The 25,893-nt window shown below is 36.0% G+C and overlaps 1 protein-coding gene across 4 annotated transcripts in view; it reads right to left on the bottom strand.

The window, feature by feature from the left end:
- Nucleotides 1-25,893, bottom strand: part of Agmo (alkylglycerol monooxygenase) — a 329,966-nt gene that overhangs the window by 139,108 nt on the left and 164,965 nt on the right. For all 4 annotated transcript variants that reach the window (XM_031357451.1, XM_031357454.1, XM_031357452.1 and 1 more), the window contains exons 11-12: nucleotides 22,185-22,267; nucleotides 21,294-21,399 (exon numbers count right to left, since the gene is read on the bottom strand). In XM_031357451.1, coding sequence (XP_031213311.1) covers nucleotides 21,294-21,399; nucleotides 22,185-22,267 — 189 coding nt within the window. The remainder of the gene's footprint in view (nucleotides 1-21,293; nucleotides 21,400-22,184; nucleotides 22,268-25,893) is intronic.

Genomic DNA, 25,893 nt, shown 5'->3' with positions numbered 1-25,893 from the left:
AATTTCATGAAAGCCCAGTAGTTAAGTCTTTAGGTCTTTTTTTTAATTCAAGATTTTAGTTGCTTCTGGCCTGCCATTCCATAGATAGCAGATAAATGAGAACCACAAGTAGATAAACTATTCATACAGCAGTTACAATATTATTTAGACTTACTATTCACTATGTATCATATCACAAATGAATGCTAGTAATTAAGCAACATCTTAAAACATTAAAACCAAATACTACTTATTTAGTCGTTAGTCTTTTACTTGTTTACTGTTGTTGTTCTCTGAATGTGACCTAGATTTCAGTGAACAAGTTTGATCCTTTTATATTTTTAAAACAAAATGAATCATGATCAGCTTCTAAATCTATTACTAAGGTCTCCTTTTGTAGCAATATGACTTTCTGTCTGATTAAATCTAACCATGGTCCTCCTTTCCCTTCAAGTGTCTGTTCTGAAGCAGAGGATGTTTTTAAATTATCAAATTATCAAATGTTATACATAGGCTAACAAATGAACATAAAAATAATAAGGGTTAGTCTTGAAATTATTTTATATCCTTAACTTGTAGTTAGGGCAGACAAACACCCTGAAGTATATCTTTTCTATCCAGGGTTATCGTTTTTCATGGATATCTCACAAATGCATACCTTCAATTGCATTCCTATTATTTCCAGGACTACATAGCATGTACAGTTTAAAAAAAAAAAGGAATTGAGTGCACATGTCTAGATTTCAATGGAGATAACAGAACAAGGTTTATAAAACTTGCTGTAAACAGCATTTAGAAGGCATTTAAACTCACAGAGCTAGACAATCTTTCTAATGAGCTAAGAAAGGAGGACATGAGACTAAAAGGCCATGAAGCACTATGATGGTCGAACATTAGTAAGTAAAGTGGCTTCCGTGGATGAGAAAGAATAGTCAGAAAGAACAGAACCCATTAGAACTCATTGCCTTGGAGAACAACCAAGGGAGGGAAGATGCACCGCATTTCCTGAAGCCTTCCAAATCCTATCTACATAAGAGGTGGTTATTCATCTCCAGCTACCATGTTGATGGCTTGCTGGTAATGTTTCCAACCCCTCTAACATCCCTCTTCCCTTCTGTGAAGCAGACATAGATTTGCCAGAGCAGGCAAATTCACTGTATTATTTTTCAAAGGGTTCATTTATGTTCCTCAAGGAAATTGCTCAGAATTGTATTTGTTTTATGATCAAGAGATTGAGCTTGGTATTGTCTTTTTTTAAAAAAATAATATTTAGAAGAGAATCTGTTGTTTGTTTTAATCTACTCATCAAGATAGTTATGATTTTATTCTCTACATAGGAATGAAACACAGTTGCAAATGGGCAGATTATGGAACTGAATTTTATCCTTATAACTGTCTGACCTTAGAGGCGATAATTACCTCTCAGAGCCCCCGTTTCCTCACTTAATAAATGTAGTTGACAGCAAGCCCAAGCCTCTGTGAGACTGAAAGCACGATGGGATAAAGGGGGTGTCCTTTACTTCTGTGGGTGGTTTGAGATCTATAGAGTATGTTTTGCATGTTACACGTTAAAATTTTTTCATATATTTATGTTTAAATAGACATAAAGTGAAACCCCAAATAATGTGATATCCAGATAGCCCCAGAAGTACCAGACACAACGGTGTGTTAATTGTGTACCTTGCTACTCATTTTTGGAAAAAAAATAATTTTTATTTGTTAATACAACACAGCAATATATGTTTGAATTAGTTACTTTTATCTTTTTTGTGGTCATTGATTAAAACAAAATAAAGGAAGAAGGATTTAATTTAGTTTATGACTAAAGAGGTCTAACTCATTAGTAGGAGAAGCAAGGGACACAGTACAGTTCCCATCAAGCCTGTTGATAATTGTTTTTAGCTCCTTTTCAGTTCAAGCATGACAATTAGAATGTATCACCGAGATCTTTAGTAACAACAATGTATTGATTTCTGTTCCTTCATAACTTTTGCAAGAAATGGTCTTAGTATTAATAAGAGTTGGCTTTTTAAATCACCTTTATTATTGAGATTTCAAATTCACATTGTAATAATCATGATCTACTTCAAATATTTACTATTTTTTTATCTGAAGATCCTATATCTCTAAGTAATATAAAATATAATGCAGACAAGCCCAAATCTTGAGATTAAAATGAAAGGTTTTGAGTAGTGTGAAAAGAAATTTTAGTAAAGATTACTTTATTGCCAGTTATGATATTGTAGTCATGCAGAACGTATTTCCAGTCAGTGAAGAAAAGTAACTTGAAAATTCAAATTCCAAAGGCATCATTGACTGGAGCTGTGTAGACCTGGTTAGCCTCTTTCTTGCTTTACACTGTTGCTTTTTTTTTTTTTTTTTTTTTTTTTTTTAACCTGTATGTGTTTGGGAATGACATGGTCATCTTACTTTCTGCTGTGGTTTTGAAGTAATAGGAACCAATAGTAATAGGAAAAGATTCTTTTTGGCTTACTGCCTGCATGCAAAGTGATCATGAGTCATCAGAAGTTACAGAAGAGATCTGTTTATTACTTCTGAAGTAGTTGGTAGAACCAGCCCTTCAGGTAGGTTAAACGAGTAGAGCTTACAAACTGAATCTTGCATTCATTCAGGGACACAGAGAAAATGAGTTCTCAATAATGTTTTTCTTTAACTGTTAATAAAACTCACTGAAGACAAAGGTATTTTATGTTTATAGATATGGGGACTTAAAAATAGAAACACTGGGGCCTCAGAATGTAGCTTAATGATAGAAAAGGTGCTTAAATAGCAACTAAAAGGGTCTGTGTGAGCAGAAGAGATGAAATGGAGGAGGAATGAAGAAAAAAAGGAAGGAAGGAAGGGAAGGAGGAAGGAAGGAAGGAAGGAAGGAAGGAAGGAAGGAAGGAAGGAAGGAAGGAAAACAAAATTTCCAGTTCCTTAAGTTGACACAAATTTAAAAAGATAGATTTCCAAACTTGAGAGTAAATAAAAATATCAAGGCTTTCCATTAAAAAAAAAATAGAAGAAAGTTCTGCTAACAATGTCTAAGACATGAAAGTACAAGGTATATAGTAGCCACTATCCTTTACTGAATAAAAAAAGTGCATAAATATTTGTATATCTTGGAGTTTAAGTGCTTTATACAATACTAATACAGCACTCATATTGCTGGTCTTAAAACAGATAAACATTTTCAGGTCTATAACTTCTTTCATGAGTAAAAAATAAAACTCTAATTCATATATGGACACAGATTTTCTTGGTTGTCAAAGACAACTTCTGCTTATTAAGCCATGCGAGGTCTACCTGTGTAGTTTGATGAGTCTGAGTGGTTTGAATGTATCTCTAATCTGACAATGGCATCACAATTTAATCTGTATATTGACATTCCCTCTTAGTTCTATTATTTTTTAGACAAGGTGGGATTTTGTTTTCCTGAGATGCAAAGAATTAAATGTAAGAGATTAAAGAAATTATCTGAATTTTCTGTTTCCCGATTGTGAGACTCCACTTTTCCAGAGTGACTATTCCCTCAAGCTACTTCTATATCTTGCTGGAATCATTCTAACAAATTTCTAACGTGTTTCCTTTCTCATGTCTTCCTTCTTTATAAAGCTACTTTGATGTTTATATAAAAAAGCACATCCAATAAACTATGCTCTAGTCTTAAAACTCATCAGTGGCATCCTGCATATGTTTCTCGTTCACACACAATTTTTTTGGAGTTAATTTTGTTTAGTTTTTCTAATTCCATCTCATGCCTGTTTTTTAAATTCTCACTTAATGCTACAGTTATATAGCAGCATTCTCAACTTCTTACTGTGTTAGTTATTTTTCCATTCTAATCTTTAGATAAAGCTACTTGATTTAGGTATCACCTCTTTTGTCTTTAAGATGTGAAGAAATCATGGTGAACTCATGCTTACCACACAAAAATCCACCTTGGAAATTTTGCTACCCATCACGATTATGGATATTTTTATGTTTCCTTTATATCATCCTTAATATAATGTTGTGCATCATTTTAGTACACACTTATTAAACACTTGCAACAAACACTCAATACTAAAAGACTGGTATGATGTCTAATTTTTTCCCTCCTTCCTCTGTGTTGATTCCTGGTACTGATGTGATTGCTCTAATCACCACGAACAATAACAACTAGCAACGATTTATACTTCCACTATTTAATATTTACTATTAACATTGCCATTAAGCATGCAGAAATGCTAAGTACTATATGTGCTAAGATCTTTACTAAAAATGTTCAATAAGATACTTTCAACAATTTTCAGGAGTTCCTATTGTTTTCTCCAGAAGACTTGAAATTGACACAACATTCACACATATGGTACGTATCAAAATCTGATCCCAAATTAAGTTTGTGTAAATTCTGCCTTTCTGTCCATAGCCACTATGATGATGGTTTCCTCACAAACCCGATACTGAATAGATATTCCTTGGACGCCTGAGTGATGAGTGGATCTATATAATTCAAGTAAATGGAACACACATCACACGTGGGTGCTTCAATAACAGTAAGCTAATTCTTCCCAAATGTTCTAATGTAATGGTTCCTTGTATAAACAGAAATGATATTTTAATCACATTTTGTTGCTAATAGAAAGAAAAAATGGTCTTTTATGATAGTTATATTTAAAAGGGCCTTAAATTCAGGTATGTTTACAATCCAATGGGAAGATTCTTTGCCATACAAAAGCTATCTTGGAAACAAATGATTCAAACTGGATATACTGTATATTAGTTTTCAATCAGCAATGTAAACAATGGAATAGAAGTATTACATGGATTCCACAATAAGATAAACCAAACCACTTTTGCCAAGCCAGATGCAATCACTCAAACTCCACTGAGAAAGAGGTAACCACACTATTTGGTCCAGGTCCCAAGTATTTTATTTAGTAAATAACTTGGTCTTTGTGTACTCATTTTTTCTAACACCTATTTCCAACACTTAAACATTACTGTGTTTTAAGTATACTGAACTTATGATTCAAATGTAAACAGGACATGTGTTAGTCTTCTGTCCTTAGGCTGTTGTGTAAAACACATCACACACACACACACACACACACACACACACACACACACACACACACAAATGTTACATTCAGAACAATCCAGTAAGGCCAAAGGAGAAAAGATGGTAACATAAAAATATTATTCAACATTAAAACCTAAAACCAGAGTTAGATATACCTAACATATACTTTTAAGAATTTTAGTTTAATGCTGACTTATAGTATAGCACCAGTTATTTGATTTGAACCATACATTCTTATCTTTTAAAAATTATCTCTTGTTTATATTGAATGCTTTAGTAATTGTATGTCATATCTAAATGTGCAAAATTTATGTATAATATTTATTTCTTGTATCTCCATTAAAAATTACTTATAGATGCAGGCATATGTGCAAAGTGAAGCTGCCAATTTTTAAACAGCTCAACTGATGAGCCTCGGAAAAGGAGTTAGCTCTCCCTATGTTTACACCGCAGGTTCTAACTAGGTTCTTCAAACTATGAGAAGAAACCTCATTTGTTTCCCCAACTTAAAAAAATCACAGAGATGTATAGTTTCCTTTTCTTCTATTTTCCATCTTACCTTAAGCATATGGCCCAAAAGAATTAAAGTCTTCTCTAGCACATGATTTCTCCACTAAGACTGCTTCCTCCAAAACTCAGTCCTGACCTGACGAAGGATAAGGTCTCAGGGTGGCCAGACTGTTGAATTGTTTCTAAAGCATTTAGTGTTTAATATGATCCTATTTTACCCAATATGCTTTAACTTTATAGCATAGTTTTACTAGTAAAAACTACTTTTGTAGTCTTACCATATTCAATTATAAATCATCTACACTCAAACAAATTATAGACAAGTGATAACCAAAGAAACCATGAAACAATGGGATTTTCCACAATTTCTTGTGCTTTAAAGGATCATTTCATTCTCTATTGCATGTATATATAAACTTATGACCAGTGAGCATGTTTATTCTGTACTAAACAGCAAAATGAAGAAACAATAGCTCCAAACATTTAATATTTGGGGAAATAAAGTGTTAGGATGCCAATGTGGAGAGATTAAGAAGAGTGTGGATTTGAGGGGGAGGTTATCTTTAAACTTTTCAAGAAAAATAACATTCAGCTGTGATCCTAAAACCTTTTAATCTAACTTTTCACTTAATTCAATATCATTTCAAATTTAAAAAAAAAATTCTGAGCAAATAAACTATACCTAAGGACTGGGTTTCACTTATGAATTCAGAGGTTTACTTCTGCCTTTACTTCTGAGGGGTGAGTCACTGAGTTTTAAAAGTCTGTTAGGATCGTAGTTTTAACACAAGATCAGACCTGTCTTTATGGCAGAAGTAGTTACTTTATGCCATTATGCTTAGACAGTAAAATTCTCAGGTGAGAGACAGAATGGTGGAAATGATGTATGAAATTTTAAAAATAAGTTAAAATTTGAATTGAAGATGAAAATAAAATCCATTCATGGATTTCAATCTCCAATGGCCTTTCTGTAAATTGTTCTTTATGTCCTTCTTGATATTGCCACTTATCAGTATGTGCGAGCCTGTAAGAGGGTTCATCTGAAGTAATGAGAATGCATAAAACCCTCGATATGCAATTCAAATGGAGAAGCTGAGCTTCACTGCGCAGGCTTTTATTCTCCCAAGTGCATTCGAGTGAGCCCACTCTACCTTCAAAGGACATCTGACTTACTTATCTGTGTCTCCTCTCTAGAGAATCTCCTATCATCAAACATTGATAAAGAATTATATGACAGACGACTTAGAATAATACTGAGCAGAAATAAGCAAGCAAAATACTATTGTATGAAAGAAAAAATGAAAATGATCAAAGGGGAAAAGAGAGATAGTTCTAGAACAGAACACTGATAACCAGGACAGAGTCCAGCTCATTGACAGAGAGCATGCACGAATGAAGGCTTGATTGATCTCCAAAATCTTCTTCACGCTGAGAAAACATAGAACATCTGATGAAAGAGTGTCATGTGAAAAAAAAAAAACCAGAGTGTGGAATGCTAGGTAAAATGAAACATCGTGCAATGTACCCTATACCTATAGGAATGAGCACTTCTCAAATTTGTACTACTTTGTCATAACTATGACTCTTTATATTAATTCCAACAAAACACATAGAAAAGTGTTCTCTTTTTCAGAGTCTCTTCATATGGAGGTTAGATTAAAAATTTAAAAGGTAAACATCACCCATCAAGGTTCTTCTAGAAATAGAAGAAACCTGAGGCTAGAAATGCCATTTCAGGTAAAATAAAGTAGTGCTTTAAAACTCCCATTGTGGAGTGTAGTTAACAGTAACTAGAAATTATATACAACATTACCAAGAACACTCAGGAAACCATCTGAAGGAAATTTAGTAAAATTAAAAAAAAAACAAAATAAAACAAACAAAACTGTGTTGCACTGTGATTTCCACACAGTATTACTAACAAAATATGGAAAAGCAAACCTACCTAATGCATTCTGATTAAACACTTCAACATGTTCATTAGAGAACACTGCCATGTCTCACATTGAGATCTCTTGTTGTGAGTGACACCTAAATGACACCCACAACTTTATAGGGAAAAGAGCAGCTATCTGCCTCTGGCTGCTGTTACATGGATACATGGATTACATGGATAATAACTTCATCTTACTGAATATTCTTTCAGCACATTTATCAACAGTTCTTGGCACCAAGATTCTCTATAAGCTTTCTCAGTCACTTAAATCAAAGAAACTGGCCAAGGTACTCTAATCTCTAATATTCTAATATTCTTCCAATTGTAAATTTGTTCCAGGCTTGTTTCCTGTAATCTCAATTATTTTTCTTGACTTCAGATCCCGGTGAACTCTCTCTTTGCCACTAAGGAAGTTTCTGAATGTGACTTTAAAGCAAGAAAACTGGTTTTCTATTACCTGCTTTGATTTTTTCAGCTGTTTGGATTAATTTTCAGGTAGGAATTGATATGGTGCTGAGTATACACAGAACACCTTTAGGACTAGTATCACCACAGCTGAGTTTTCCATGTCCTAATATCCAGTTAAGTAGGAAATGGCATGCCCGACTGCATGTCCTTATATACAGTAAAACAGGAAATGGCATTCCCAACTGCCACCCTCACTGCTTCCAGAGCTCCTGGATTATATTCTTCTTCATAAGATAATTATATAAGTGTGAACTAACATTGAATTTTATCTTTATTTAAATGTTTTAAAGCATATATTAAATATATTTAAATTTTGAGACTATTATATAGTCATATATCTACCTTCCATTTCCTCCCTCCAAACTGTCCCATATACTCCTCCCCAATCTCTTTCAGATTCAGGACATTTTAATATTTATTGTTATTACATGTATATATGTATATACATAGACATTTTTAAATATACCCTAGTAAGTCCATATCATGTTACTTTTATATATGCTTTCAGAGCTCAGCGTTTGGAACTGGACTACCAATTTGCTCTTCCATGAGGACTATCTCTCCAACTCTTATTTTCACTCAATTGCCTATAGTGTTTGTGTAGGTTTGAGGCCTCGTCCCCTTTGGCATGGCTCTTTTCCTCTTCATCACCTTTGTAGCCGCCTTCCTCCTTCTACTCCTCCTCCTTTACTTCTCCTCCTCCTCCTCCTCTTCCTTTTCTTCCTCTTCTTCCTCTTCCTCTTCTTCCTCTTCCTCTTCTTCTTCTTCCTCTTCTTCCTCTTTTTCTTCCTTACCTTCCTCCTCCTCCTCCTTCTTCTTTCATGTTTGTACTCATGTTGGTGAGACTTTGTGGGTATAAAGTTACTGATATTACTAGAAGACACAATCTAACAGCAAACTCCCTGATCTTCTAACTCTTAAAAATCTTTCTTCCCTCTTCCCTCTTCTGCAATATTCCCTGACACTTAGTTGTAGTATTGTATTGTATTATGTATGCATTTGGATTAGGTTCCATAACTGTGTTTTTTATGGTTTAAAAAAAAAAAAAAAAACGTACTTTCCAACCAAATCTCAGCACCCCTCTCTCCTTTCTTCCCAGTCCTACCCATATAAATCCTTCCCGCTGTGCTCCCACCCTTTCTCCTTAAAAAAGGTGAGCTTCATCACCTGGGTACCACCCCACACTGGAGCAACTAGTCCCAGCAGGTCTAAGCACATCCTCTCCCCCTGAGGCCCATCCTGAAAGTCCAAGTAGGATGAAAGAGGATCCAATAGTAGGGTTCTGAGACCCAGACTGCCCTGTTACAGTTAGTAGAGCAACCACATGGAAACCAAGCAGCACATTTTTTTTATAATAACAAGTAAATGTACTTATCACACATCATAAAGAAAACTTCTATTTGCAGCAGAAGAAGACCTTTACCCTGTGTTCTCTTTAAATCACACACCTATCGTGGAATCCTAAATATAGAAATAGTGTTAGAAAAGTCTCTCGTTCTCTTAGCTTCCTGGGTCATGACACTGAGAATTAAAAGGCTGTCAACTTAGTGTTAATCCCTTACACAAGTAGAATCTAGAATCTGAGTGTGTGTGTGTGTGTGTGTGTGTGTGTGTGTGTGTGTGTAAATTAAATATTTGTTCAAAGCTAGACCAAGACTGTCAGAGACAAACACAGGAAAATATGGTGTATTGTGCTATACATATATTCTATGTTCCCCAGAGAGATTTACTATATTGCATTTAGATAAGAACTCCAGCTTACATAAGATGCAGCCAAAATAAAAGGCAGCAGAACTGCATTTACCAATGGTTTTCGATTCTGTAAAGTGTATAAGGAATATATTGAATACAGAATGAATTTATGAGTGATGTTGAGGAGTTTCAACAAGCAACTCTGCATCGGCTGCTGCTTTTCTCTAAACTGTATATCCCAATGCTATTGGATACCATGTTGCTTCACCTGCTGGAAGTGCCCTCATAGTTAAGTGTCAGAAGCAACACAATTCTATTTTCTCTCATCTTAGACTTTATGAATTTTCTTGCTATTGTCCCTCAGATCTGCTATTTGTAAGTACTGGGGTTTCATAGTGAATAGATTTTCTTGCATATTCAAATATCTTTAAGAAAGGTGATATATGGAATACTCTACAAGGAGTGGACATATTGGTCAAGATTTCCATGTTGTAACTATCTGAACAAGTAAATACGAGAATATCTTTGAAATGATACATAATTTTTTTCTTAACTATAGGCAGCCTGAATTATTGATGACATGCTGAGTGTCTCTGGATATGGAAAATCATTAACAATGCATTGTTTTAAAGATAACAACATTTCTTTTATTGTTATTGTATGTGGAACTTCATTCTGGCTTTTTTAGCCATTCAATGACTGTTAGCCAACTTTATCTCAGAGTGGAAGGCATCAGCCATTCTTACAATGTTATTATTACTGTTTAGAAATCAAATTTTTCATGGACAGATGTCTCCATGTGTCTTCCCAAGAAAATTCTTATATTCCAACACGGTATCCAACATGGTATCCAAAATATAAGCTTATTTCTGTTGTTTTGAAATAAATCGATAGTACAAGAGGGGGCATAGTTCTACACATCTCAGTTACTGAGGGACAGCAATAGCCATATTTTATGGGGCAACAGCAATGATAATTATTGTTACTTAGGAAGTTGCATAGATATCTCAGCATTTAAGAGCAATTGCAGCCCTGGCAAAATTTAGGGATTCGATTTCTAACACCTATATCAGATGGTTTTCAACCCCTTGTAACTTCAGTTTCAGAGAACCAATGCTCTCTTCAAGATTCCGAAGGTATGAAGTATGCAAACATATGTATATGTAGCTCAATGTACATACATATAACATACAAACAAAAACATCTACTTCATTTACAAATAGACTATAAGGCATATCTAAGAACTAAAAGGCTGCACTGAATGGTGTGATTGGATGGCAAAGGGAGTTGAAAGCATTTCTTGATGGAATAAATGATCAATGTAGTAATAAAATCCTCACTTGAAACAAGGGATTTCTTTAGACAGTATAATAAAAGGACCCAAGGAGCTGAAGGGTTTGCAGCCATTTAGGATGAACAACAATATGAAGTAACTAGTATCCTCAGAGCTCCCAGGGACTAAACCATCAACCAAAGAGTACACATGGTGGGACTCATGGCTCCAGAAACATATGCATATCAGAGGATGGTTTAGTCTGTCATCAAGGACAGGAGAGGCCCTTGGCCCTGTGAAGGTTCTATGCCCCAGTGTAGGGGAATGCCAGGCCAGGAAGTGGGAGAGGATGGGTTGGTGAGCAGGGGGTGGGGGAGAGAACAGGGTTTTTGTTTGTTTGTTTGTTTGTTTATTTTTGTTTCTTTCTTTTTCTTTTTTCTTTTTTTTCTGAAGGGAAACTGGGAAAGGAGATATCATGTTACAAGTAAATAAAGAAAATATCTAATAAATTTTTTTCAAAAATAAAAAAAAATAAAATTAGACTTCCACTAAGTATGTCTGTTCCATACCAGAGGAAAGATAAGGCCATGAAGGTCACTAACATTCAAATGAAATGTTATTGCATATGTTTGCATATTTTTCTGTATGTTTTATGCATGCATGTTTGTATGTATGTATATGTCTGAAGTGTTAAATGTCAAGGTGCACTATGGATCAATATCTTTTCATTATTATGTAGCAGTATTGAGTAGTGTTAAAGCCTAAATCACATGAAAATTAACATCTATAAATAAATAAAGGGTTCTATTAATACATATTATTTTAGAAAGTGGATTCTGATTTCCTTTCATCTTGACTATATTCATTTGTCAGGTCATTAACATGACTACGGAGATAATAAGTGCTTCCCCAACTTTCACCCCCTGCAAGAATACGCCTATTCAACTGTCTAATCTTTGGATACAACCTCTTGAGGAAAAGGCAGATCGAGTACACATCTTCAATCTCCTCATTATGAGTGAAATAAACATACAATTCTAATTTAACTTCACTTTCAAAGGCACACAAGATTGTCTCTCAACATGTCTTGCCTATTAAAAAAAATTTTATGATGGTAAATAAACCCTGGAAAATTCCTCCTCAGACTTTACCACCCGAAAATGCAGCTGTTGGCCGCCACTACCACGGCCTCACAGCTCTAAACTCACGTGCAAACCTCATCAAGGGCAGACATTTCTAATTGATTCCAGAAGGATTTCTTTTGCTTAGATCAGGGGGCAGAGGAAGAATAATGAGCAGCTTTTCAGAGGGAATTGGGGGTTAGACTGTTGAGAGGAAAGGGGTGGGAGCTTTTAAAATTTTGGGCTTGACCGAAATGCTTCGCAATTTTACGGTCCATTGGCCAGAGCATCTGGAATGAGGCATTCTAGCCTTGTGGTTAATGATGGTGCAAGTAGTTTACAGACCATGGAGAGCCCAATCTAGCCCTTGCCATGTCCTTGTAGAAACCAGGGGATGCTCTCCTAAATATCCTGTGCCCCCCCTCCTTGTGGTAAGATTTCCCTTCCAATCCCTGGTTTGAAATGAGAAATCCTACCCAGCACGAATCCTTACCTATCTTAATCATTTTAAAAGTCGAAATAAAAAGGAAAACCGCACATTAGAGCATGTATGTGTTTAATTTCATGTGTGTTGACAAGGTTTTCTATCACAACCTTGTGTTTGCTTTTATTTAAGGCCTCCTTGATAATGTATGGAGAGTGTCGGATGCTCAGGTCATAAATCACAGCACAGAGCCAGGCACATTCCGGAGAAGAGGTACAATGTACGACTCTTTGTTATGTTGGAAAAGGTGTAGGGAAGGGCATTGCTATTTCAATCCCAAGAAGAAAACCAGGAGTGATATGGAAATAATTTCTTTGGGGAAAATGTTTATTTAAAGCTAACGTAGGAATTCACCTTGCTGTCACTGACAGACTATACCCACAAAGGAGTAGGTAGTAGCAACGCCAGGAAAAAATGCGGAGATGTTAAGTCAGAAGGCTGGAAAGCACAAAGTTCTATTTTTATCCAAAAAAATATAATTAATAAGGATTGTATCGATTTGAGAACTTACTCAAAATTCCAAAATTTGTGATGTTAAATTAAATCAAATATGTTTGCCCTTGGCAGGGGATCATTTCCTATTTTCAAACAAAAGTAAAACAGAGTGAAAGAAAAAAAAGAAAGGCAAAAATAAAATAAAACAATAAAATACTAAATTAAAATAAAAATAAATACACTTAATCTGATTTTAAAATATAAAGCATTATGTTCTTGAATTCAAAAGTTTCATTCTAACACCTATAAATTGATGCTCACAGTATTTTTTGGTAATCAAAAATAGTAGATCTGTGTTACATAAAGCAGTGTAAAAAATTCTAGGAGCTAAAATCTATTCAAAAATGAAGTACAAGAAATAACTTCTCCTGATTGATTCTAGTGCTAATACTTTTCAATAAAGGTGATAGGAAAAAAGGCAGGGTGGGTGAAAATATACATTATCCCCTTTTGAGTTTTTTTTTTTTCTGAATTATATTTATTCTCAATGTAGAAGCCAAGGTACTAGAGCTTACTATGAAGCAAAGGGCCACTTCAAACCAATTGCCATCTTCCTCTCTCTGCTTTTTAAATACTGGAGACACAGGCATCTGTTTGCGTCTTTTCATTTATAGCTGTCTTAATAAGCTTATGCAGAGAAAAATATCATATATGACTCTCTCCTTGGGTGTGACATCAATGTTGGGAAATACCACACAATGTCCAGTACATTCATGTAATCATTTACAGTTTACTCTGTCAAAGGTAGTTCAAGCAGAGAAACCCAATAATTCAGTGCAACTGCATTATTATAATTACCTGATGATTATTTATTAATGGAAAAAATTGTGATTACTAACATAGAAAATAGATAATATTTATAGATAGATGGATGGATGGATAGATAGATAGATAGATAGATAGATAGATAGATAGATAGATAGATAGATATTACATCTGATGGATTTTTCTCATCTGTATCCTGATTTGCTGTGTATGTGCATGAAGGTAAATATGGCAGCCAAAGGTAAACATTAACCTCTTCCTCTTAGGCTTCCTACTTTAATTTTTGAGATAATCATTAAATGTAGACTCCTGGTTTGGCTGGGTTTGTTGACCAGTGAGTTTAGGGATCCTTCTGTTTCTGTTTCTAAAGCCTTGATTACTAGTGTGTGCTAGACTGCCTAGCATTCTATGTGGGAAATGAGATTAGAACAATTTCCTCCTGTTCACACAGTCAGACTGTCAACCATTAAACCACCTTTCCTGCTCAAGGAAGATACCTTTTGCAAATGCAGATATTTTCATATTATGTTTATACAGATAACTTCTGAAAACCCAAAAGAAGACAAGCAAGCACTGAGGTTTAACAAGAAATGAAAGTAAAACAAACATAGCATAAGGAAGGAAATATAATAAATAAGCATGCAATAATGATCTCTGTATCAAGTAAAAACTGTGATTTGAGTAAAATACTATACTATTTAATACTCTAGTGAACAATGAGCAAGAAAACTGAAAATTAAAATTTAGGTGGGAAAACTTATACTGTAGTAACGTCCAATTTTACAAACACTTTGAAAAGTGATTTGACCTTAATTCAAAAAACATTAAACACATTTTTATAAAGTCTAGAAATCCAATACCTAGCCATGTAATCCAGGGAAACTCTATGTATATGTACATGCATAAGGAGATTTAATAGATTAATTTTCACTCTAGTAATGAGGCAGGAAAATCTAGAAATTGCCATTAGTGTATGAATATATCTGGATATAGAAACATGGGAAGTTATTTTTAATGATTCAAAAATGAAAAAACTGCATGTAAATGAAACAGAATAATACATTTTAGTAAACTATTTTTAATTAAATATATAGGCTAAGAAAACTTAAATGGTATCATAACATTTTATTGTTATCAAGTTTTTAAAATAATAAGGGCTTTGAGATAGCCTAGATCTCACTGGGTACAGGTGATTGAAGACCTCAAGTAAAAGAAAAAGGCTAACTTCATCAGGTTGTTTTCCAAACCTCATATGGCAGTATGATGCTACTAATAATTCACTAATCTTTTAACATTATAGTATTTTCTGGACAGGATAGAACATTTTAAATAACTAAAATTGTAAATACATATAAAAATAAATTTAATTTAATTGCTACTTATATGCACATAGTTTGTAGTCAATAAATTAGTTAAAGTCTGAATAATACCAAAATAAACACGACAAAACTGCATTTGCTATGAATATAATAAGATTTATAAGTTTGGTTGTATGTGTGGTTTAGTTTTAGGTGAAAATAAAATTGTGTATGGAAAATCATAGAATATACACCAATGAAAGTAAGATACACCCTTGTCCTTACATGCATAATGAACAGATGTTAAGTTGAAATGGTATGGCTGGCTGTAAAACATATTTGTCTAACTTCAACAATCTAGTCATCATTGTGATATGTATCCAGCAATGTGACTAGTAGAATTCTTTATGCTCATACTTCCCTGTGTGTTTCTCCACCTGTAAAATCACATCCCTTTGCAGATTTCTTTGATGACCCAATTTCATAAAAGTGTAGAATTTTGGGGGGTCACTTATGTATACTATCATACACCTGCAAATAGTGAAAGTAGACAACAACATGTCAAATAAACCAATTAAAAAATTAGGGTACAGATCTAAACAGAGAGTGCTCAACAGAAGAATCTCTAATGACTGAGGACACTTAATGAAATGTTCATCATCATTGGACATCAGTAAAATGCAAATCAAAAGGTCCCTGAGATTCCATCTTATACCAGTCAGGATAGCAAGGATGAAAAACTCAAGTGATACTCATGCTGGAGAGGTTATGGAGCAAGGGGAACACTCCCTCATTGCTGTTTGGAATGCAAACTTGTGCTACTACTTTAGAAATCAATTTGGCATTTTCTCAGAAAACTGGGAATAGTTTTACCTCAAGACACAGTTATACTACTCCTGGGCATATAAAAGATGTACCATTGGGACACTTGCTCAACTATGTTCATAGCAGCTTTATTCATAATAGTCAAAACCTGCAAGCAGCCTAGATGTTCTTCTACTGAAGAATGGATGTGTACATCTACACCATGTAGTACTATTCAGTTATTACAAACAAAGACATCTTGAATTTTGCAGGTAAATGGATAGAATTTGAGAATATCATCTCGAATATGGTAGCCCACAGCCAGAAAGACACATATGGTATATACTCACTTATAAGTGGTTATTAGTCATAAAATACAGGATAACCAGACGACAATCCACAGACCCAAAGAAACTGGGTGATAAGGAGGCCCCAAGGGAGGATGCACAAATCTCATTCAGAAGGAAAATATGGTTATCTGAGGTGGATGAAGAGAGGAAATTGGGTTGGAGAGAAGTTGAAGAGAGGAACAGGGGTGGCAATCAGGTGTGGGATATGAGGGCAGGAGAAGGACAGAAATGAGAATGGAAATCTGTGGGACTAGCTAGAGGTCTGGGCCAGAGAAGAAAATAGGGAGTCTATGAAGGTGAACAGAGCTGAAATTCCTATCAGAAGGAGATATAGAGACTGAAGTGGCCACCACCTGTATCCAGGAAAGACTATCCAGGAAGGGGACATCAATATTCCAACAAAATCTTCAACCCAAAATTTGTCTTGCCTACAAGATGTTCAGGAATAAAGATGGAGAAGAGACTAAGGGCACAGCCAATGACTCCTCTTCTTGAGATCCATTCTGTGTTGTTAAGCCAGCTCCTGACACTATTAATGACAGTCTGCTATGTTTGCAGACAGAAACCTAACATAACTATCCATGAGAAGCTTCATCCAGCAGTGGATGGAGGCAGAGGCAGAGACCTACAGCCAAACAGTTTGAAGAGTAAGTGACAAGAACCGAGCAAGCCAAAGCAGTCAAGGATACCACAAGAAAACCTACAGAGTCAACTAAACTTGGTCAATGGAGGTTCAAAGAGATTGACTGGGCCATGAACCAGGGAGCATGTAAGGGCTGAACCTAGGCCCCCTATATATTTGTAGGAAATGTGTAGATTATTTTTCATGTAGGACCCCTAATTGGAGCAAGGGCTGTTTCAGTCTCTGTTCACTGCAGTTGGACCCTCTTCCCCTATGTGAACTGCCTGATTGGGCTTCCATGGAGGATGATGTTCCTAGTCCTCTTCCATTAGGTGCTCCAGAATGGGGTCATATCCAAGGGGGGCTCCTACTTCTCTGAGGAAAAGAAGAGGAGGTAAATGGGAGTAGGGACTTGTAATGATGGAACTGGGAGGGGAGGAGGGAAAGAGCTGTGATCAGGATATAAAGTGAATAAAAATAAATTATTAAAATCTTCTTTTAAAAAAAGAGTGAATTATGCAGAAACCCTGCTTCATGGACTGTAGCAGTTTCAACACTCAAATGGCTGGCCATGCAAACTGGATAATGAGGAGCGGAGGTAATAGTATCAACCCTTTGGGCTCCTCCTGTACCCCTTCATCTCTGCTGACCCTTGAAGGTTAATGAAATCTAGGGGAAAGTTTAGTGGAAGCAGCAGAGTGACTTATCCAAGAGTATGAGGGAAGTAATTCTTTATTTGAGGCCATTAAGTTTTGGGGTAGTATGTTTCATGGAAACAAGAACAGCAAGAAATATTCAATTTAACTATATTAAAATCTAGAGGTAATTTAAAAAGAAGTGAAGAAAAATTCATTGAAACATGACAATGCTAACTGCTGTACCTTCTGTTAATGTTTTCATTTCTCAAGTACTTGGGTAACAGAGGCCATCTCAGGTCGTTATTTTGTCCAACAGTGTGGGAGATGCAGTCTTTTCGATGTGAAATCAATACATACTTAATTCATTCTTCTATTTAATTCTACTTGAAGTTCTGTAGGCTTCTTGTATGTTCATGGACATCTCTTTCTTTAGGTTAGGAAAGTTTTCTTCTATAATTTTGTTGAAGATATTTACTGGCCCATTACCTTGAGGGTCTTCACATTCTTCTATACCTATTATCCTTAGGTTTGGTCTTCTCATTGCATCCTGGATTTCCTGGATGTTCTGGGTTAGGAGCTTTTTGCTTTTCTTATTTTCTTTGAATGTTGTGTCAATGTTTTCTATGGTGTCTTCTGCCCTTGAGATTCTCTCTTTTATCTCTTGTATTCTGTTGGTGATGCTTGCATCTATGACTCCTGAATTCTTTCCTAGGTTTTCTATCTCCAGGGTTGTCTCTCTTTCTGATTTCTTTATTGTTTCTACTTTCATTTTTAGATTCTGGATGGTTTTGTTCATTTCCTTCACCTGTTTGATTATGTTTTCCTGCAGTTCTTTAAGGAATTTTTATGTTTCTTCTTGAAGGGCTTCTAGCTGTTTACCTGTGTTCTCCTGTATGTCTTAGAGGGTGCTCTTTATGTCTTTCTTAAAGTCCTGTATGATCATCATGAGAAGTGATTTTAGATCTGAATCTTGCTTTTCTTGTGATGGTGTGTCTAGGACTTGCTATGGTGGGAGAATTGGGTTCTGATGATGACAAGTAACCTTGGTTTGTGTTGTTTATTTTCTTACACTTGCCCCCCCCAACATCTGGATGTCTCTAGTGCTACCTGCCCTTGCTAAATCTGAGTAGAGCCTGTCCTTCCTGTGATCCTGATTGTGTCAGAACTCCTCAGAGTCAAGCTGTCTCTGTGATTTTGTGATTCTGGGATCCTGTGATCCTGGGCTTGTTAGAGCACCTGGGAGTGCAGCAGCTTCCTCTGGGTGTTTTGGAACTGGCTGCAGAACTTGCATCCAAGGTCTGCTCAGGACACCAGCCCAGAGAGACCAGAAGGAACCTGAGCCACTCTGCTGGTGGAGTTCCTGTGTGCCTAGTCCTACTGGTCCCAGTCACTCCTGGTGTTGGGGCAGATGTTGTGTCCTCCTCAACTCTGATCATGAGAGTGTCAGAGAGCCTGGGAGTGTGGGACTGGCTGCAGAACTTGCACCCAAGGTCTGCTCAGGACACTAGCCCAGCTCTTTGTATTATTTTATGTGGTAGTTTATAGTGACAGTTTTAGAATTTTGATTTCTTTAAAAAATACAGAAATATTATAACAAATATGTTTTCATTTTAAATCCAGCTGTGGAATATAGGACTGTTCCAGTTTGTCCTCTAGGAGAAGCATGGCTTTGCCACTGCAGGTAGTTTCTGCAAATGTTTGGAATTCTGGAAGATTTTTCGGAGGGTATATAAATGCCAGAGGTGGATAGGTGAATTGTTGGTTGTTGTTGATTACTATTGGTCATGGTTTGTTAAGTAGTTGTGCACAAAGAAGAAGAAAAGAAGAAGAAGAAGAAGAAGAAGAAGAAGAAGAAGAAGAAGAAGAAGAAGAAGAAGAAGAAGAAGAAGAAGAAGAAGAAGAAGAAACTAGATATCCTGACAGTGAAGATCAAAGTTGCCCCAAGAAACTGAACACCCTTAATCAGCAGGAAGTAATGTAATGATAATGTCTCCCCCCTTTTTAGCCTCTGAATTTGTTTAGGGAGCTCTTTCCTTACCTCTCTGTCTTTTTTCTTTTTTCTCATATACAGTTTTAGGAAGTTGAAAGGGTAAAATAAAAGGAGTGCAGAAAGATGAAAGAAAGAACCCACAAAGTAGCAAAAATCCAGCTATAGTAACTAATTTTAGTTGTTAACCTGATAGGACTAGAAAGAAGGAGACTCAGTTTAAGAAATGCCAACATGCCTGTGAAGCACTCAATGAAGAAGGACCTAGCCCACTGTGAGTGGTAAGATCCCTAGGCAGGTATGCCTGAGCTATAATAAGAGAGATAGCTCTGGGAAGCAAACCAGGAAGAACCATCCCTCCATAGTTTCTGGTTTCTGCTTCAGTACTGCCTCCAGCTCCTGCCCTCACTTCCCACAGTGATGAATAGTAACTTGGAAACACGAAATAAACTCTCTTTATCCCACTCTATCTTTGGGACATTGTTTTATCACAGTAACAGAAAACAAACTAAGACACTTTGTCCTTTGCTAACAGGGGAAGGTTACGATTTATGCTTCCACTTAAATAAACCAATGTGTTGATTTGTCTCATAGAGTGGCAAATTGTTCAGGAATCAAGCTTAACATTTTTATATACTCTAATAAAAACAAAAATGAATAAGACTGTTTAAATATTTCTTGAGTATAAAATAATAGACAATTCTAAAGACTCTCTGGAGTATCAATCTTAAATATCACACATATCAAAACATATATTTTACTTTAAAACAATTGTTTTTCTTTTATATATAATTATAAAGGATTTTTAATCCAGTAGCATAGCTGCTCTGGCAAGGGATGACATCCAAAGACTTCCAAGATCTGTGTGATCCAGCTAGAATGAAGACATACCACACACCTCTTATTCCTGTAGTTGGAATCAGACATACCCTCAGTACACATCTTTAATCCCAAACAATATAGGTAAGTAAGGTTGTTTGTAGAAGGAAGCAGATATGTTTGAAAGTTGCATCTAATTAAGGGGCAGACAAAGTGAAAAATCAGAGAAATATTTGACAGAATACATCATGGGTAACATATGCCCAACTCTCATGAGGACACAGAAGAAAGAAATGTTACTTAAAAGAGTAGTGGAGAGGGAAAGGAGTGACAGTTTTACAGGGATAACTTTAGAGAGACAGGTTGCACATTAAAACAGGAAGAGCCAGAGCCTGAGAAAGAGATTGTGAGAGTTAAAGACCAAGCAGAGCAATTCAGTGAGATGCTGAGATAAGTCAGTTTCAATCAATCAGCATGGACAGGAGTTTGAGCCAGAACAGATGAATTGAACCAGCCAGCCAGAGTTCAGAAAGAGCTATAAAGGGTGAGTTTATTCAGCAGTAAGCCTGTGAGACAACAGTTGTACCAGGTGAATAAAAGTTACTTTTACATATGATAACTTTTGTTATAGATGATTTAAAAGTGGTCAAACACTTCTTTTTATTTTCAAAGCTTTCTTTAATAGAATTAGATGCCAGTAACCTTGCAAAGTCACTTTTATCACTAAATTCTTGAGAACCTACATTACATACCAGTTTTCTTCAAAATCTACAATATATTTTGTCCAATCTCTAGAACTTAATAATATCAACCAAGACTTTGGGATAAGAATGCCACAACTTACCAATATTAACTATCTAAAAGTTTTACAAATAGTAATTCAAGACATAGTGCACAGAAAAACTTAGCTACAAATACTGGGCAGGAATTCAATAGAGAGAAAGCATTTCATGAGTGAATTAAATAATTCAGTAAATGTCTTACCTCAAATACAAATGATAAAGATGGAATAAGAGGCTTTAAGTGACCAGATCTGTACAGGGTTAGGAAGAACAGGCACCGAAGAGTTTCCACAGTAGCTGCCTTGGGTCTGAAATAAGATATTGTTAATACCCATTAGCTTTAAATACTGTCCCCGTGTGTTTATGTCATAATTAAATAGCAATAAAATTTACTTTTGATTTTCCAGAAAAGTACTTTACAAAATTGAGTGGTATTTCTCTAAAGTACTTTGAATATAGCCTTAAAATAATAAAATGTATCTTTTAAAGAAAACCTGTTTTATTAACTTATTGTTTAATTAAAACAGTGATAAGCTATCCCAAACAATATAGGTAAGTAAGGTTAGTTTGCAGAAGGAAGGAGCTATGTTTGTAAGTGACAGCTAATTGAAGGGCAGACAAAGTGAAAGAATGAGTCAGGGATGAAATATGACCAACTCTTATGAAAACTCACAAGAAAGAGATGCTACTTAAAGGAGTAATGGTGGAGGGGGGAGGGAGAAGGCAGTTTTATAGGGACAATTTTACAGAGACAGGTTTTAGGTGAAGACAGAAAAGAGCCAGAGTATCAGAAGGATCCAAACGGTTAGAACAGACTGCCAGAGTTAGAGGGCAAGAAGAAGAGCAATTCAGTGAGATTCTGAGAGCAAAACAATAAAATATCAACAAATACATGTCTAGAATGTAAGGCATGTGAAGTTCTCTTCTGTAGTCCACTGATTTTGCTTCAAACAAAAAAAAATGGCTTATAAGCAAAACTGATACAGTTAACTTATTTTACACAATGGTATACAACACTAAGTTTTAAAAACTAAATTATAAAGGTCCATATTATACTGATATTTTATAGTCGTGTGAAAAGTTCCTGTCTTACCTTTGATCCAGAAGGAGACCAATAGATGTCAAGGTCAAGATAATGAAGAACACCCTCAGAAGAAGAGTTACCTGGGACAATACCTGTAAAACAAACACAGAGATCAAAGGAAAGAATTCTTTAGAGGATTTAGGAGGAGCATTAGCAGCCAATTCTGTCATGGAAACAGTCTGTACTTTCCCAGCACACCGTTAATACTCTCTTCACAGAGGGGATGGACACAGAGGACTTTTTGTGTTTTCTAGCAGCACTAAGTAACCTCATCAGACAGTTCAGAATGAAACATATATTTTCATCATGAACTTTTTCTTAAACTGTTATTTTCACTTGTGTCCTTTACTTTATATTTTTGACTTCTGTAATTATTTGATGTATGTGAGTCCCCAAACATGGATAAAAAATATACATTTAAGAAATAAATATTATACTCTAGTACATATTTTTAAGCTGAATAATTAATTTTAGCTTGAATTCCAAACTTTTTTCATACAAGAACTATATAAAAGAAAATGGGTTCAGCAAAGCTGTGTTGGCTAGTGGTTTTATATTTATTTTTTCTTTTTTTTCTTTTTTAGTTTTTTATGTAAAATGTATAGTCATCAAGAAGAGAGAACCTCAACTGAGAAAACTCAACATAAGATTGACCAATAGTCAAGACTGTGGTGACATATTCTTGGTTAATTATTGATGTGAAAAAGCCCAACACATTTGAGCTTGTGCAGCTCCTGGGCAACAGAAAGCTGGTGAAGATGTAATTGAACAAGAGGGTCATGTTCCAGCCATAGCAAGTAGCAGAATTTGGCAGCTTCAGCAAAGTGGTTTCAGCTTTAAAGTCAAGAAATCTCCCTCAGTGACTAAATAAAGTTGTTGAAGTTAGATGGGTGGCAGTGGCATCCCTGAATGGAGACCTAAAGAGGCCATTGCATGAAGCTGTGAAGGTGAAGTTTGGATGGCCTTGGAGATCAAAATGATAGAGATGCCAGAGCTATGGGATACCTGTTGAGGAAAGCTGCTAACAGAGAGTAGAATCAGCCCAAGAGAAAGAAGTGTACTGTCAACAATGAAGCTGAGAGGAGTTGGAGATTTGAATAACATTTGGACATCAGGTATGGAGATGCAGAGTTTGGAGTTTGCCCAGCTTGTTTTTGGCCTTACTTTTGTCCAGTATTTTCATACCTTCTCTGTGTTTTAGAATGGTAATGTATATCCTATGTCATGATATGTTGGAAGCACATGATCTGCTTTTTGATTTTGATTTTATAGGGGATTACACTTACGATGTTGCATGAATCTCAGAAGAGACTTTGAACTTTTGGACTTTAAAACATTGTTGAGATTGTGATAGACTATGGGTACTTTTGAAACTAGACTAAACACATTTTGTATTATGTTATGATGGCCATAAGCTATGGGGGCCAGGGAGTGGAATATGTTGGTTTGAACAGATATGTTCTTCAAAAATACATGTGTTTGAATGTTTGGCTAGAGGGAATGACACTATTAGGAAGTGTAGCCCTAGCAGGGCAGTGTTGACGCATGCCTTTAATCCCAGCACTTGGGAGGCAGAGGCAGGCAGATTTCTGAGTTCGAGGCCAGCCTGGGCTACAGAGTAAGTTCCAGGACAGCCAGGGCGATCCAGAAAATCCCTGTTTCGGAAAAAAAAAAAAAAAAAAGGGAAATGTGGCCTTGTTAAAGAAAGTGTGTCGCTGTGGAGGTGGGGCTTTAACTTCCTAAATGCTTAAGTTATGTTCGGTGTCAAAGGTATGTGGTCTCCTCTTGGCTGCCGTCAGTACCAATTTCTGGCTCATTTAGGGTTTACATCCTTGAAGAGTCAGCATGACCAAGGCAATTCTTACTAAGGACATTTAATTGGGGCTGGTTTACAACTTCAGAAGTTTAGTCCATTATTATCATGGTGGAAAGCATGGCAGACTGCAGGTAGACTTGCCGCTGGAAGTGCCGAGAGTGCTACATCTTTTTTTTTTTTCCGAGACAGGGTTTCTCTGTATAGTTCTGGCTGTCCTGGAACTCACTCTGTAGACCAGGCTGGCCTCGAACTCAGAAATCTGCCTGCCTCTGCCTCCCAAGTGCTGGGATTAAAGGCTTGCGCCACCCTGCCCGACAAGAGAGTGCTGCATCTTGATCCTAAGGCAGTGAGGAGGAGACTAGATGTGTTTCGCACTGGGCATAGCTTGAGCATTTAAGACCTCAAAGTGTCCCTTTACTGATATATTTCCTCTAGCCAGGCCACATGTTCTCCAATAAGGTCATATCATCACTCCCTGTGATCAAGTATTAAAACACATGAATATATGGAAGCCATACTTTTCAAAACACCATTTGAATTGTTTATCAGATCTTGATTTCACTTTGGGAAGGGGTACCTATGGAAAAAATTACCTGTTCCTTTTAGATTTTTCAATTTGGTTAAGTATAGATTTCTAAAATATGTTCTTATTCTCTGAATATTCTTGATGTCTATTATTATTTCCCCCTTTTCTTTTCTAATTTTTATTAATTTGGATAGTAACTTGTATGCCACGAATTAGGTCTATGGTAACAGAAATTGGAGAAGATCCATAGGCTTCCTACCTGGTGTTCTGGCGTGCATGGCAAGTGGTTGAGCCTGAGACTTGGGCCCAGATATGGAGTGAGAAGGGAAGGGCTTCAGGGAATGCTTTGTGGGTCCCATTGGAAGCATGCACAGTGGGAAAAGGAACCTGTAGGTGGCATATGTTGCAAAACTAGGAAACCAGGAGCCCTGTTATTTAATTATGTCGCCAGCACTAACAGCAGCTTTTGAAATATTTTATTAGGTATAAGAATAACTAATGTGGTTGAGTAAGTTAATACTCAATTATAGAAATATTTTTTCTTTAAAGAAAAATGTTTTTCTTGCCCTACTGTTTTACTTGGTTTTGCCATATAGATTGGTAAAATGATTTGGTGCAACATACATATACTTATTATCCCAGTGACTAGGGGAAAATTATTTAACAAAGTGCATATAACATAAAATATGACATTAGTAAGAACTAAAATAATGCATATGTGATATATTGGTGATTTGAATTCTTGCTGCTATGCTTAAATGTTTAGGCTAATATCAATTACAATCCCATGATGATGTAAAAACAAAATTAAATATAAATACCTCTAAATACTATAGGAGAATCAAAACAAAGTATACTTTTTGCTCTGCTTGGAAGGTTATGTTGAGTAGGAACAAAAAGGACTCCATGTTGCACTAACTTGCTACCAAATAATGGAAGAGTAGATACCTACTTCATTGAGAATCCACCTGTCTTTTGATTACTATGTGTGGTGGTTTGATTATGATTGACCCAGTGGGTGGCACTATTAGGAGGTATGTCTTGTTGGAGGAGGTGTGGCCACATTGCTGGCCCACTGTGGGGTGGGCTTTGAGATCTTCTTCCTAGCTGCCTTCCCTTCAATGTAGAATGCTCAGCTTCTCTAGAGTCATGCCTGCCTAGATACTGCTGTACTTCCTGCCAAGATGATAATGGACTGAAACTCTAAATCCTTAAGCTAGATCCAATGAAAAGCTATCTTTTATAAGCCTTGGACATCTTGTCTTTTTACAATAGGAAGCTTAACTAAGACAAAAGTTGGTATTAGGGACCAGGGATTGCTGAGATAGAGGCCTGACCATGCTTTTGTTTGGAAGAATCCTTTTTTTTTTTTTTTT

This window comes from Mastomys coucha, unplaced genomic scaffold, assembly GCF_008632895.1.
Source record: "Mastomys coucha isolate ucsf_1 unplaced genomic scaffold, UCSF_Mcou_1 pScaffold6, whole genome shotgun sequence".
Taxonomy (NCBI): domain Eukaryota; kingdom Metazoa; phylum Chordata; class Mammalia; order Rodentia; family Muridae; genus Mastomys; species Mastomys coucha.
Note: the sequence above shows the minus strand (reverse complement) of the source record. Positions and strands in the feature narration are given on the sequence as shown.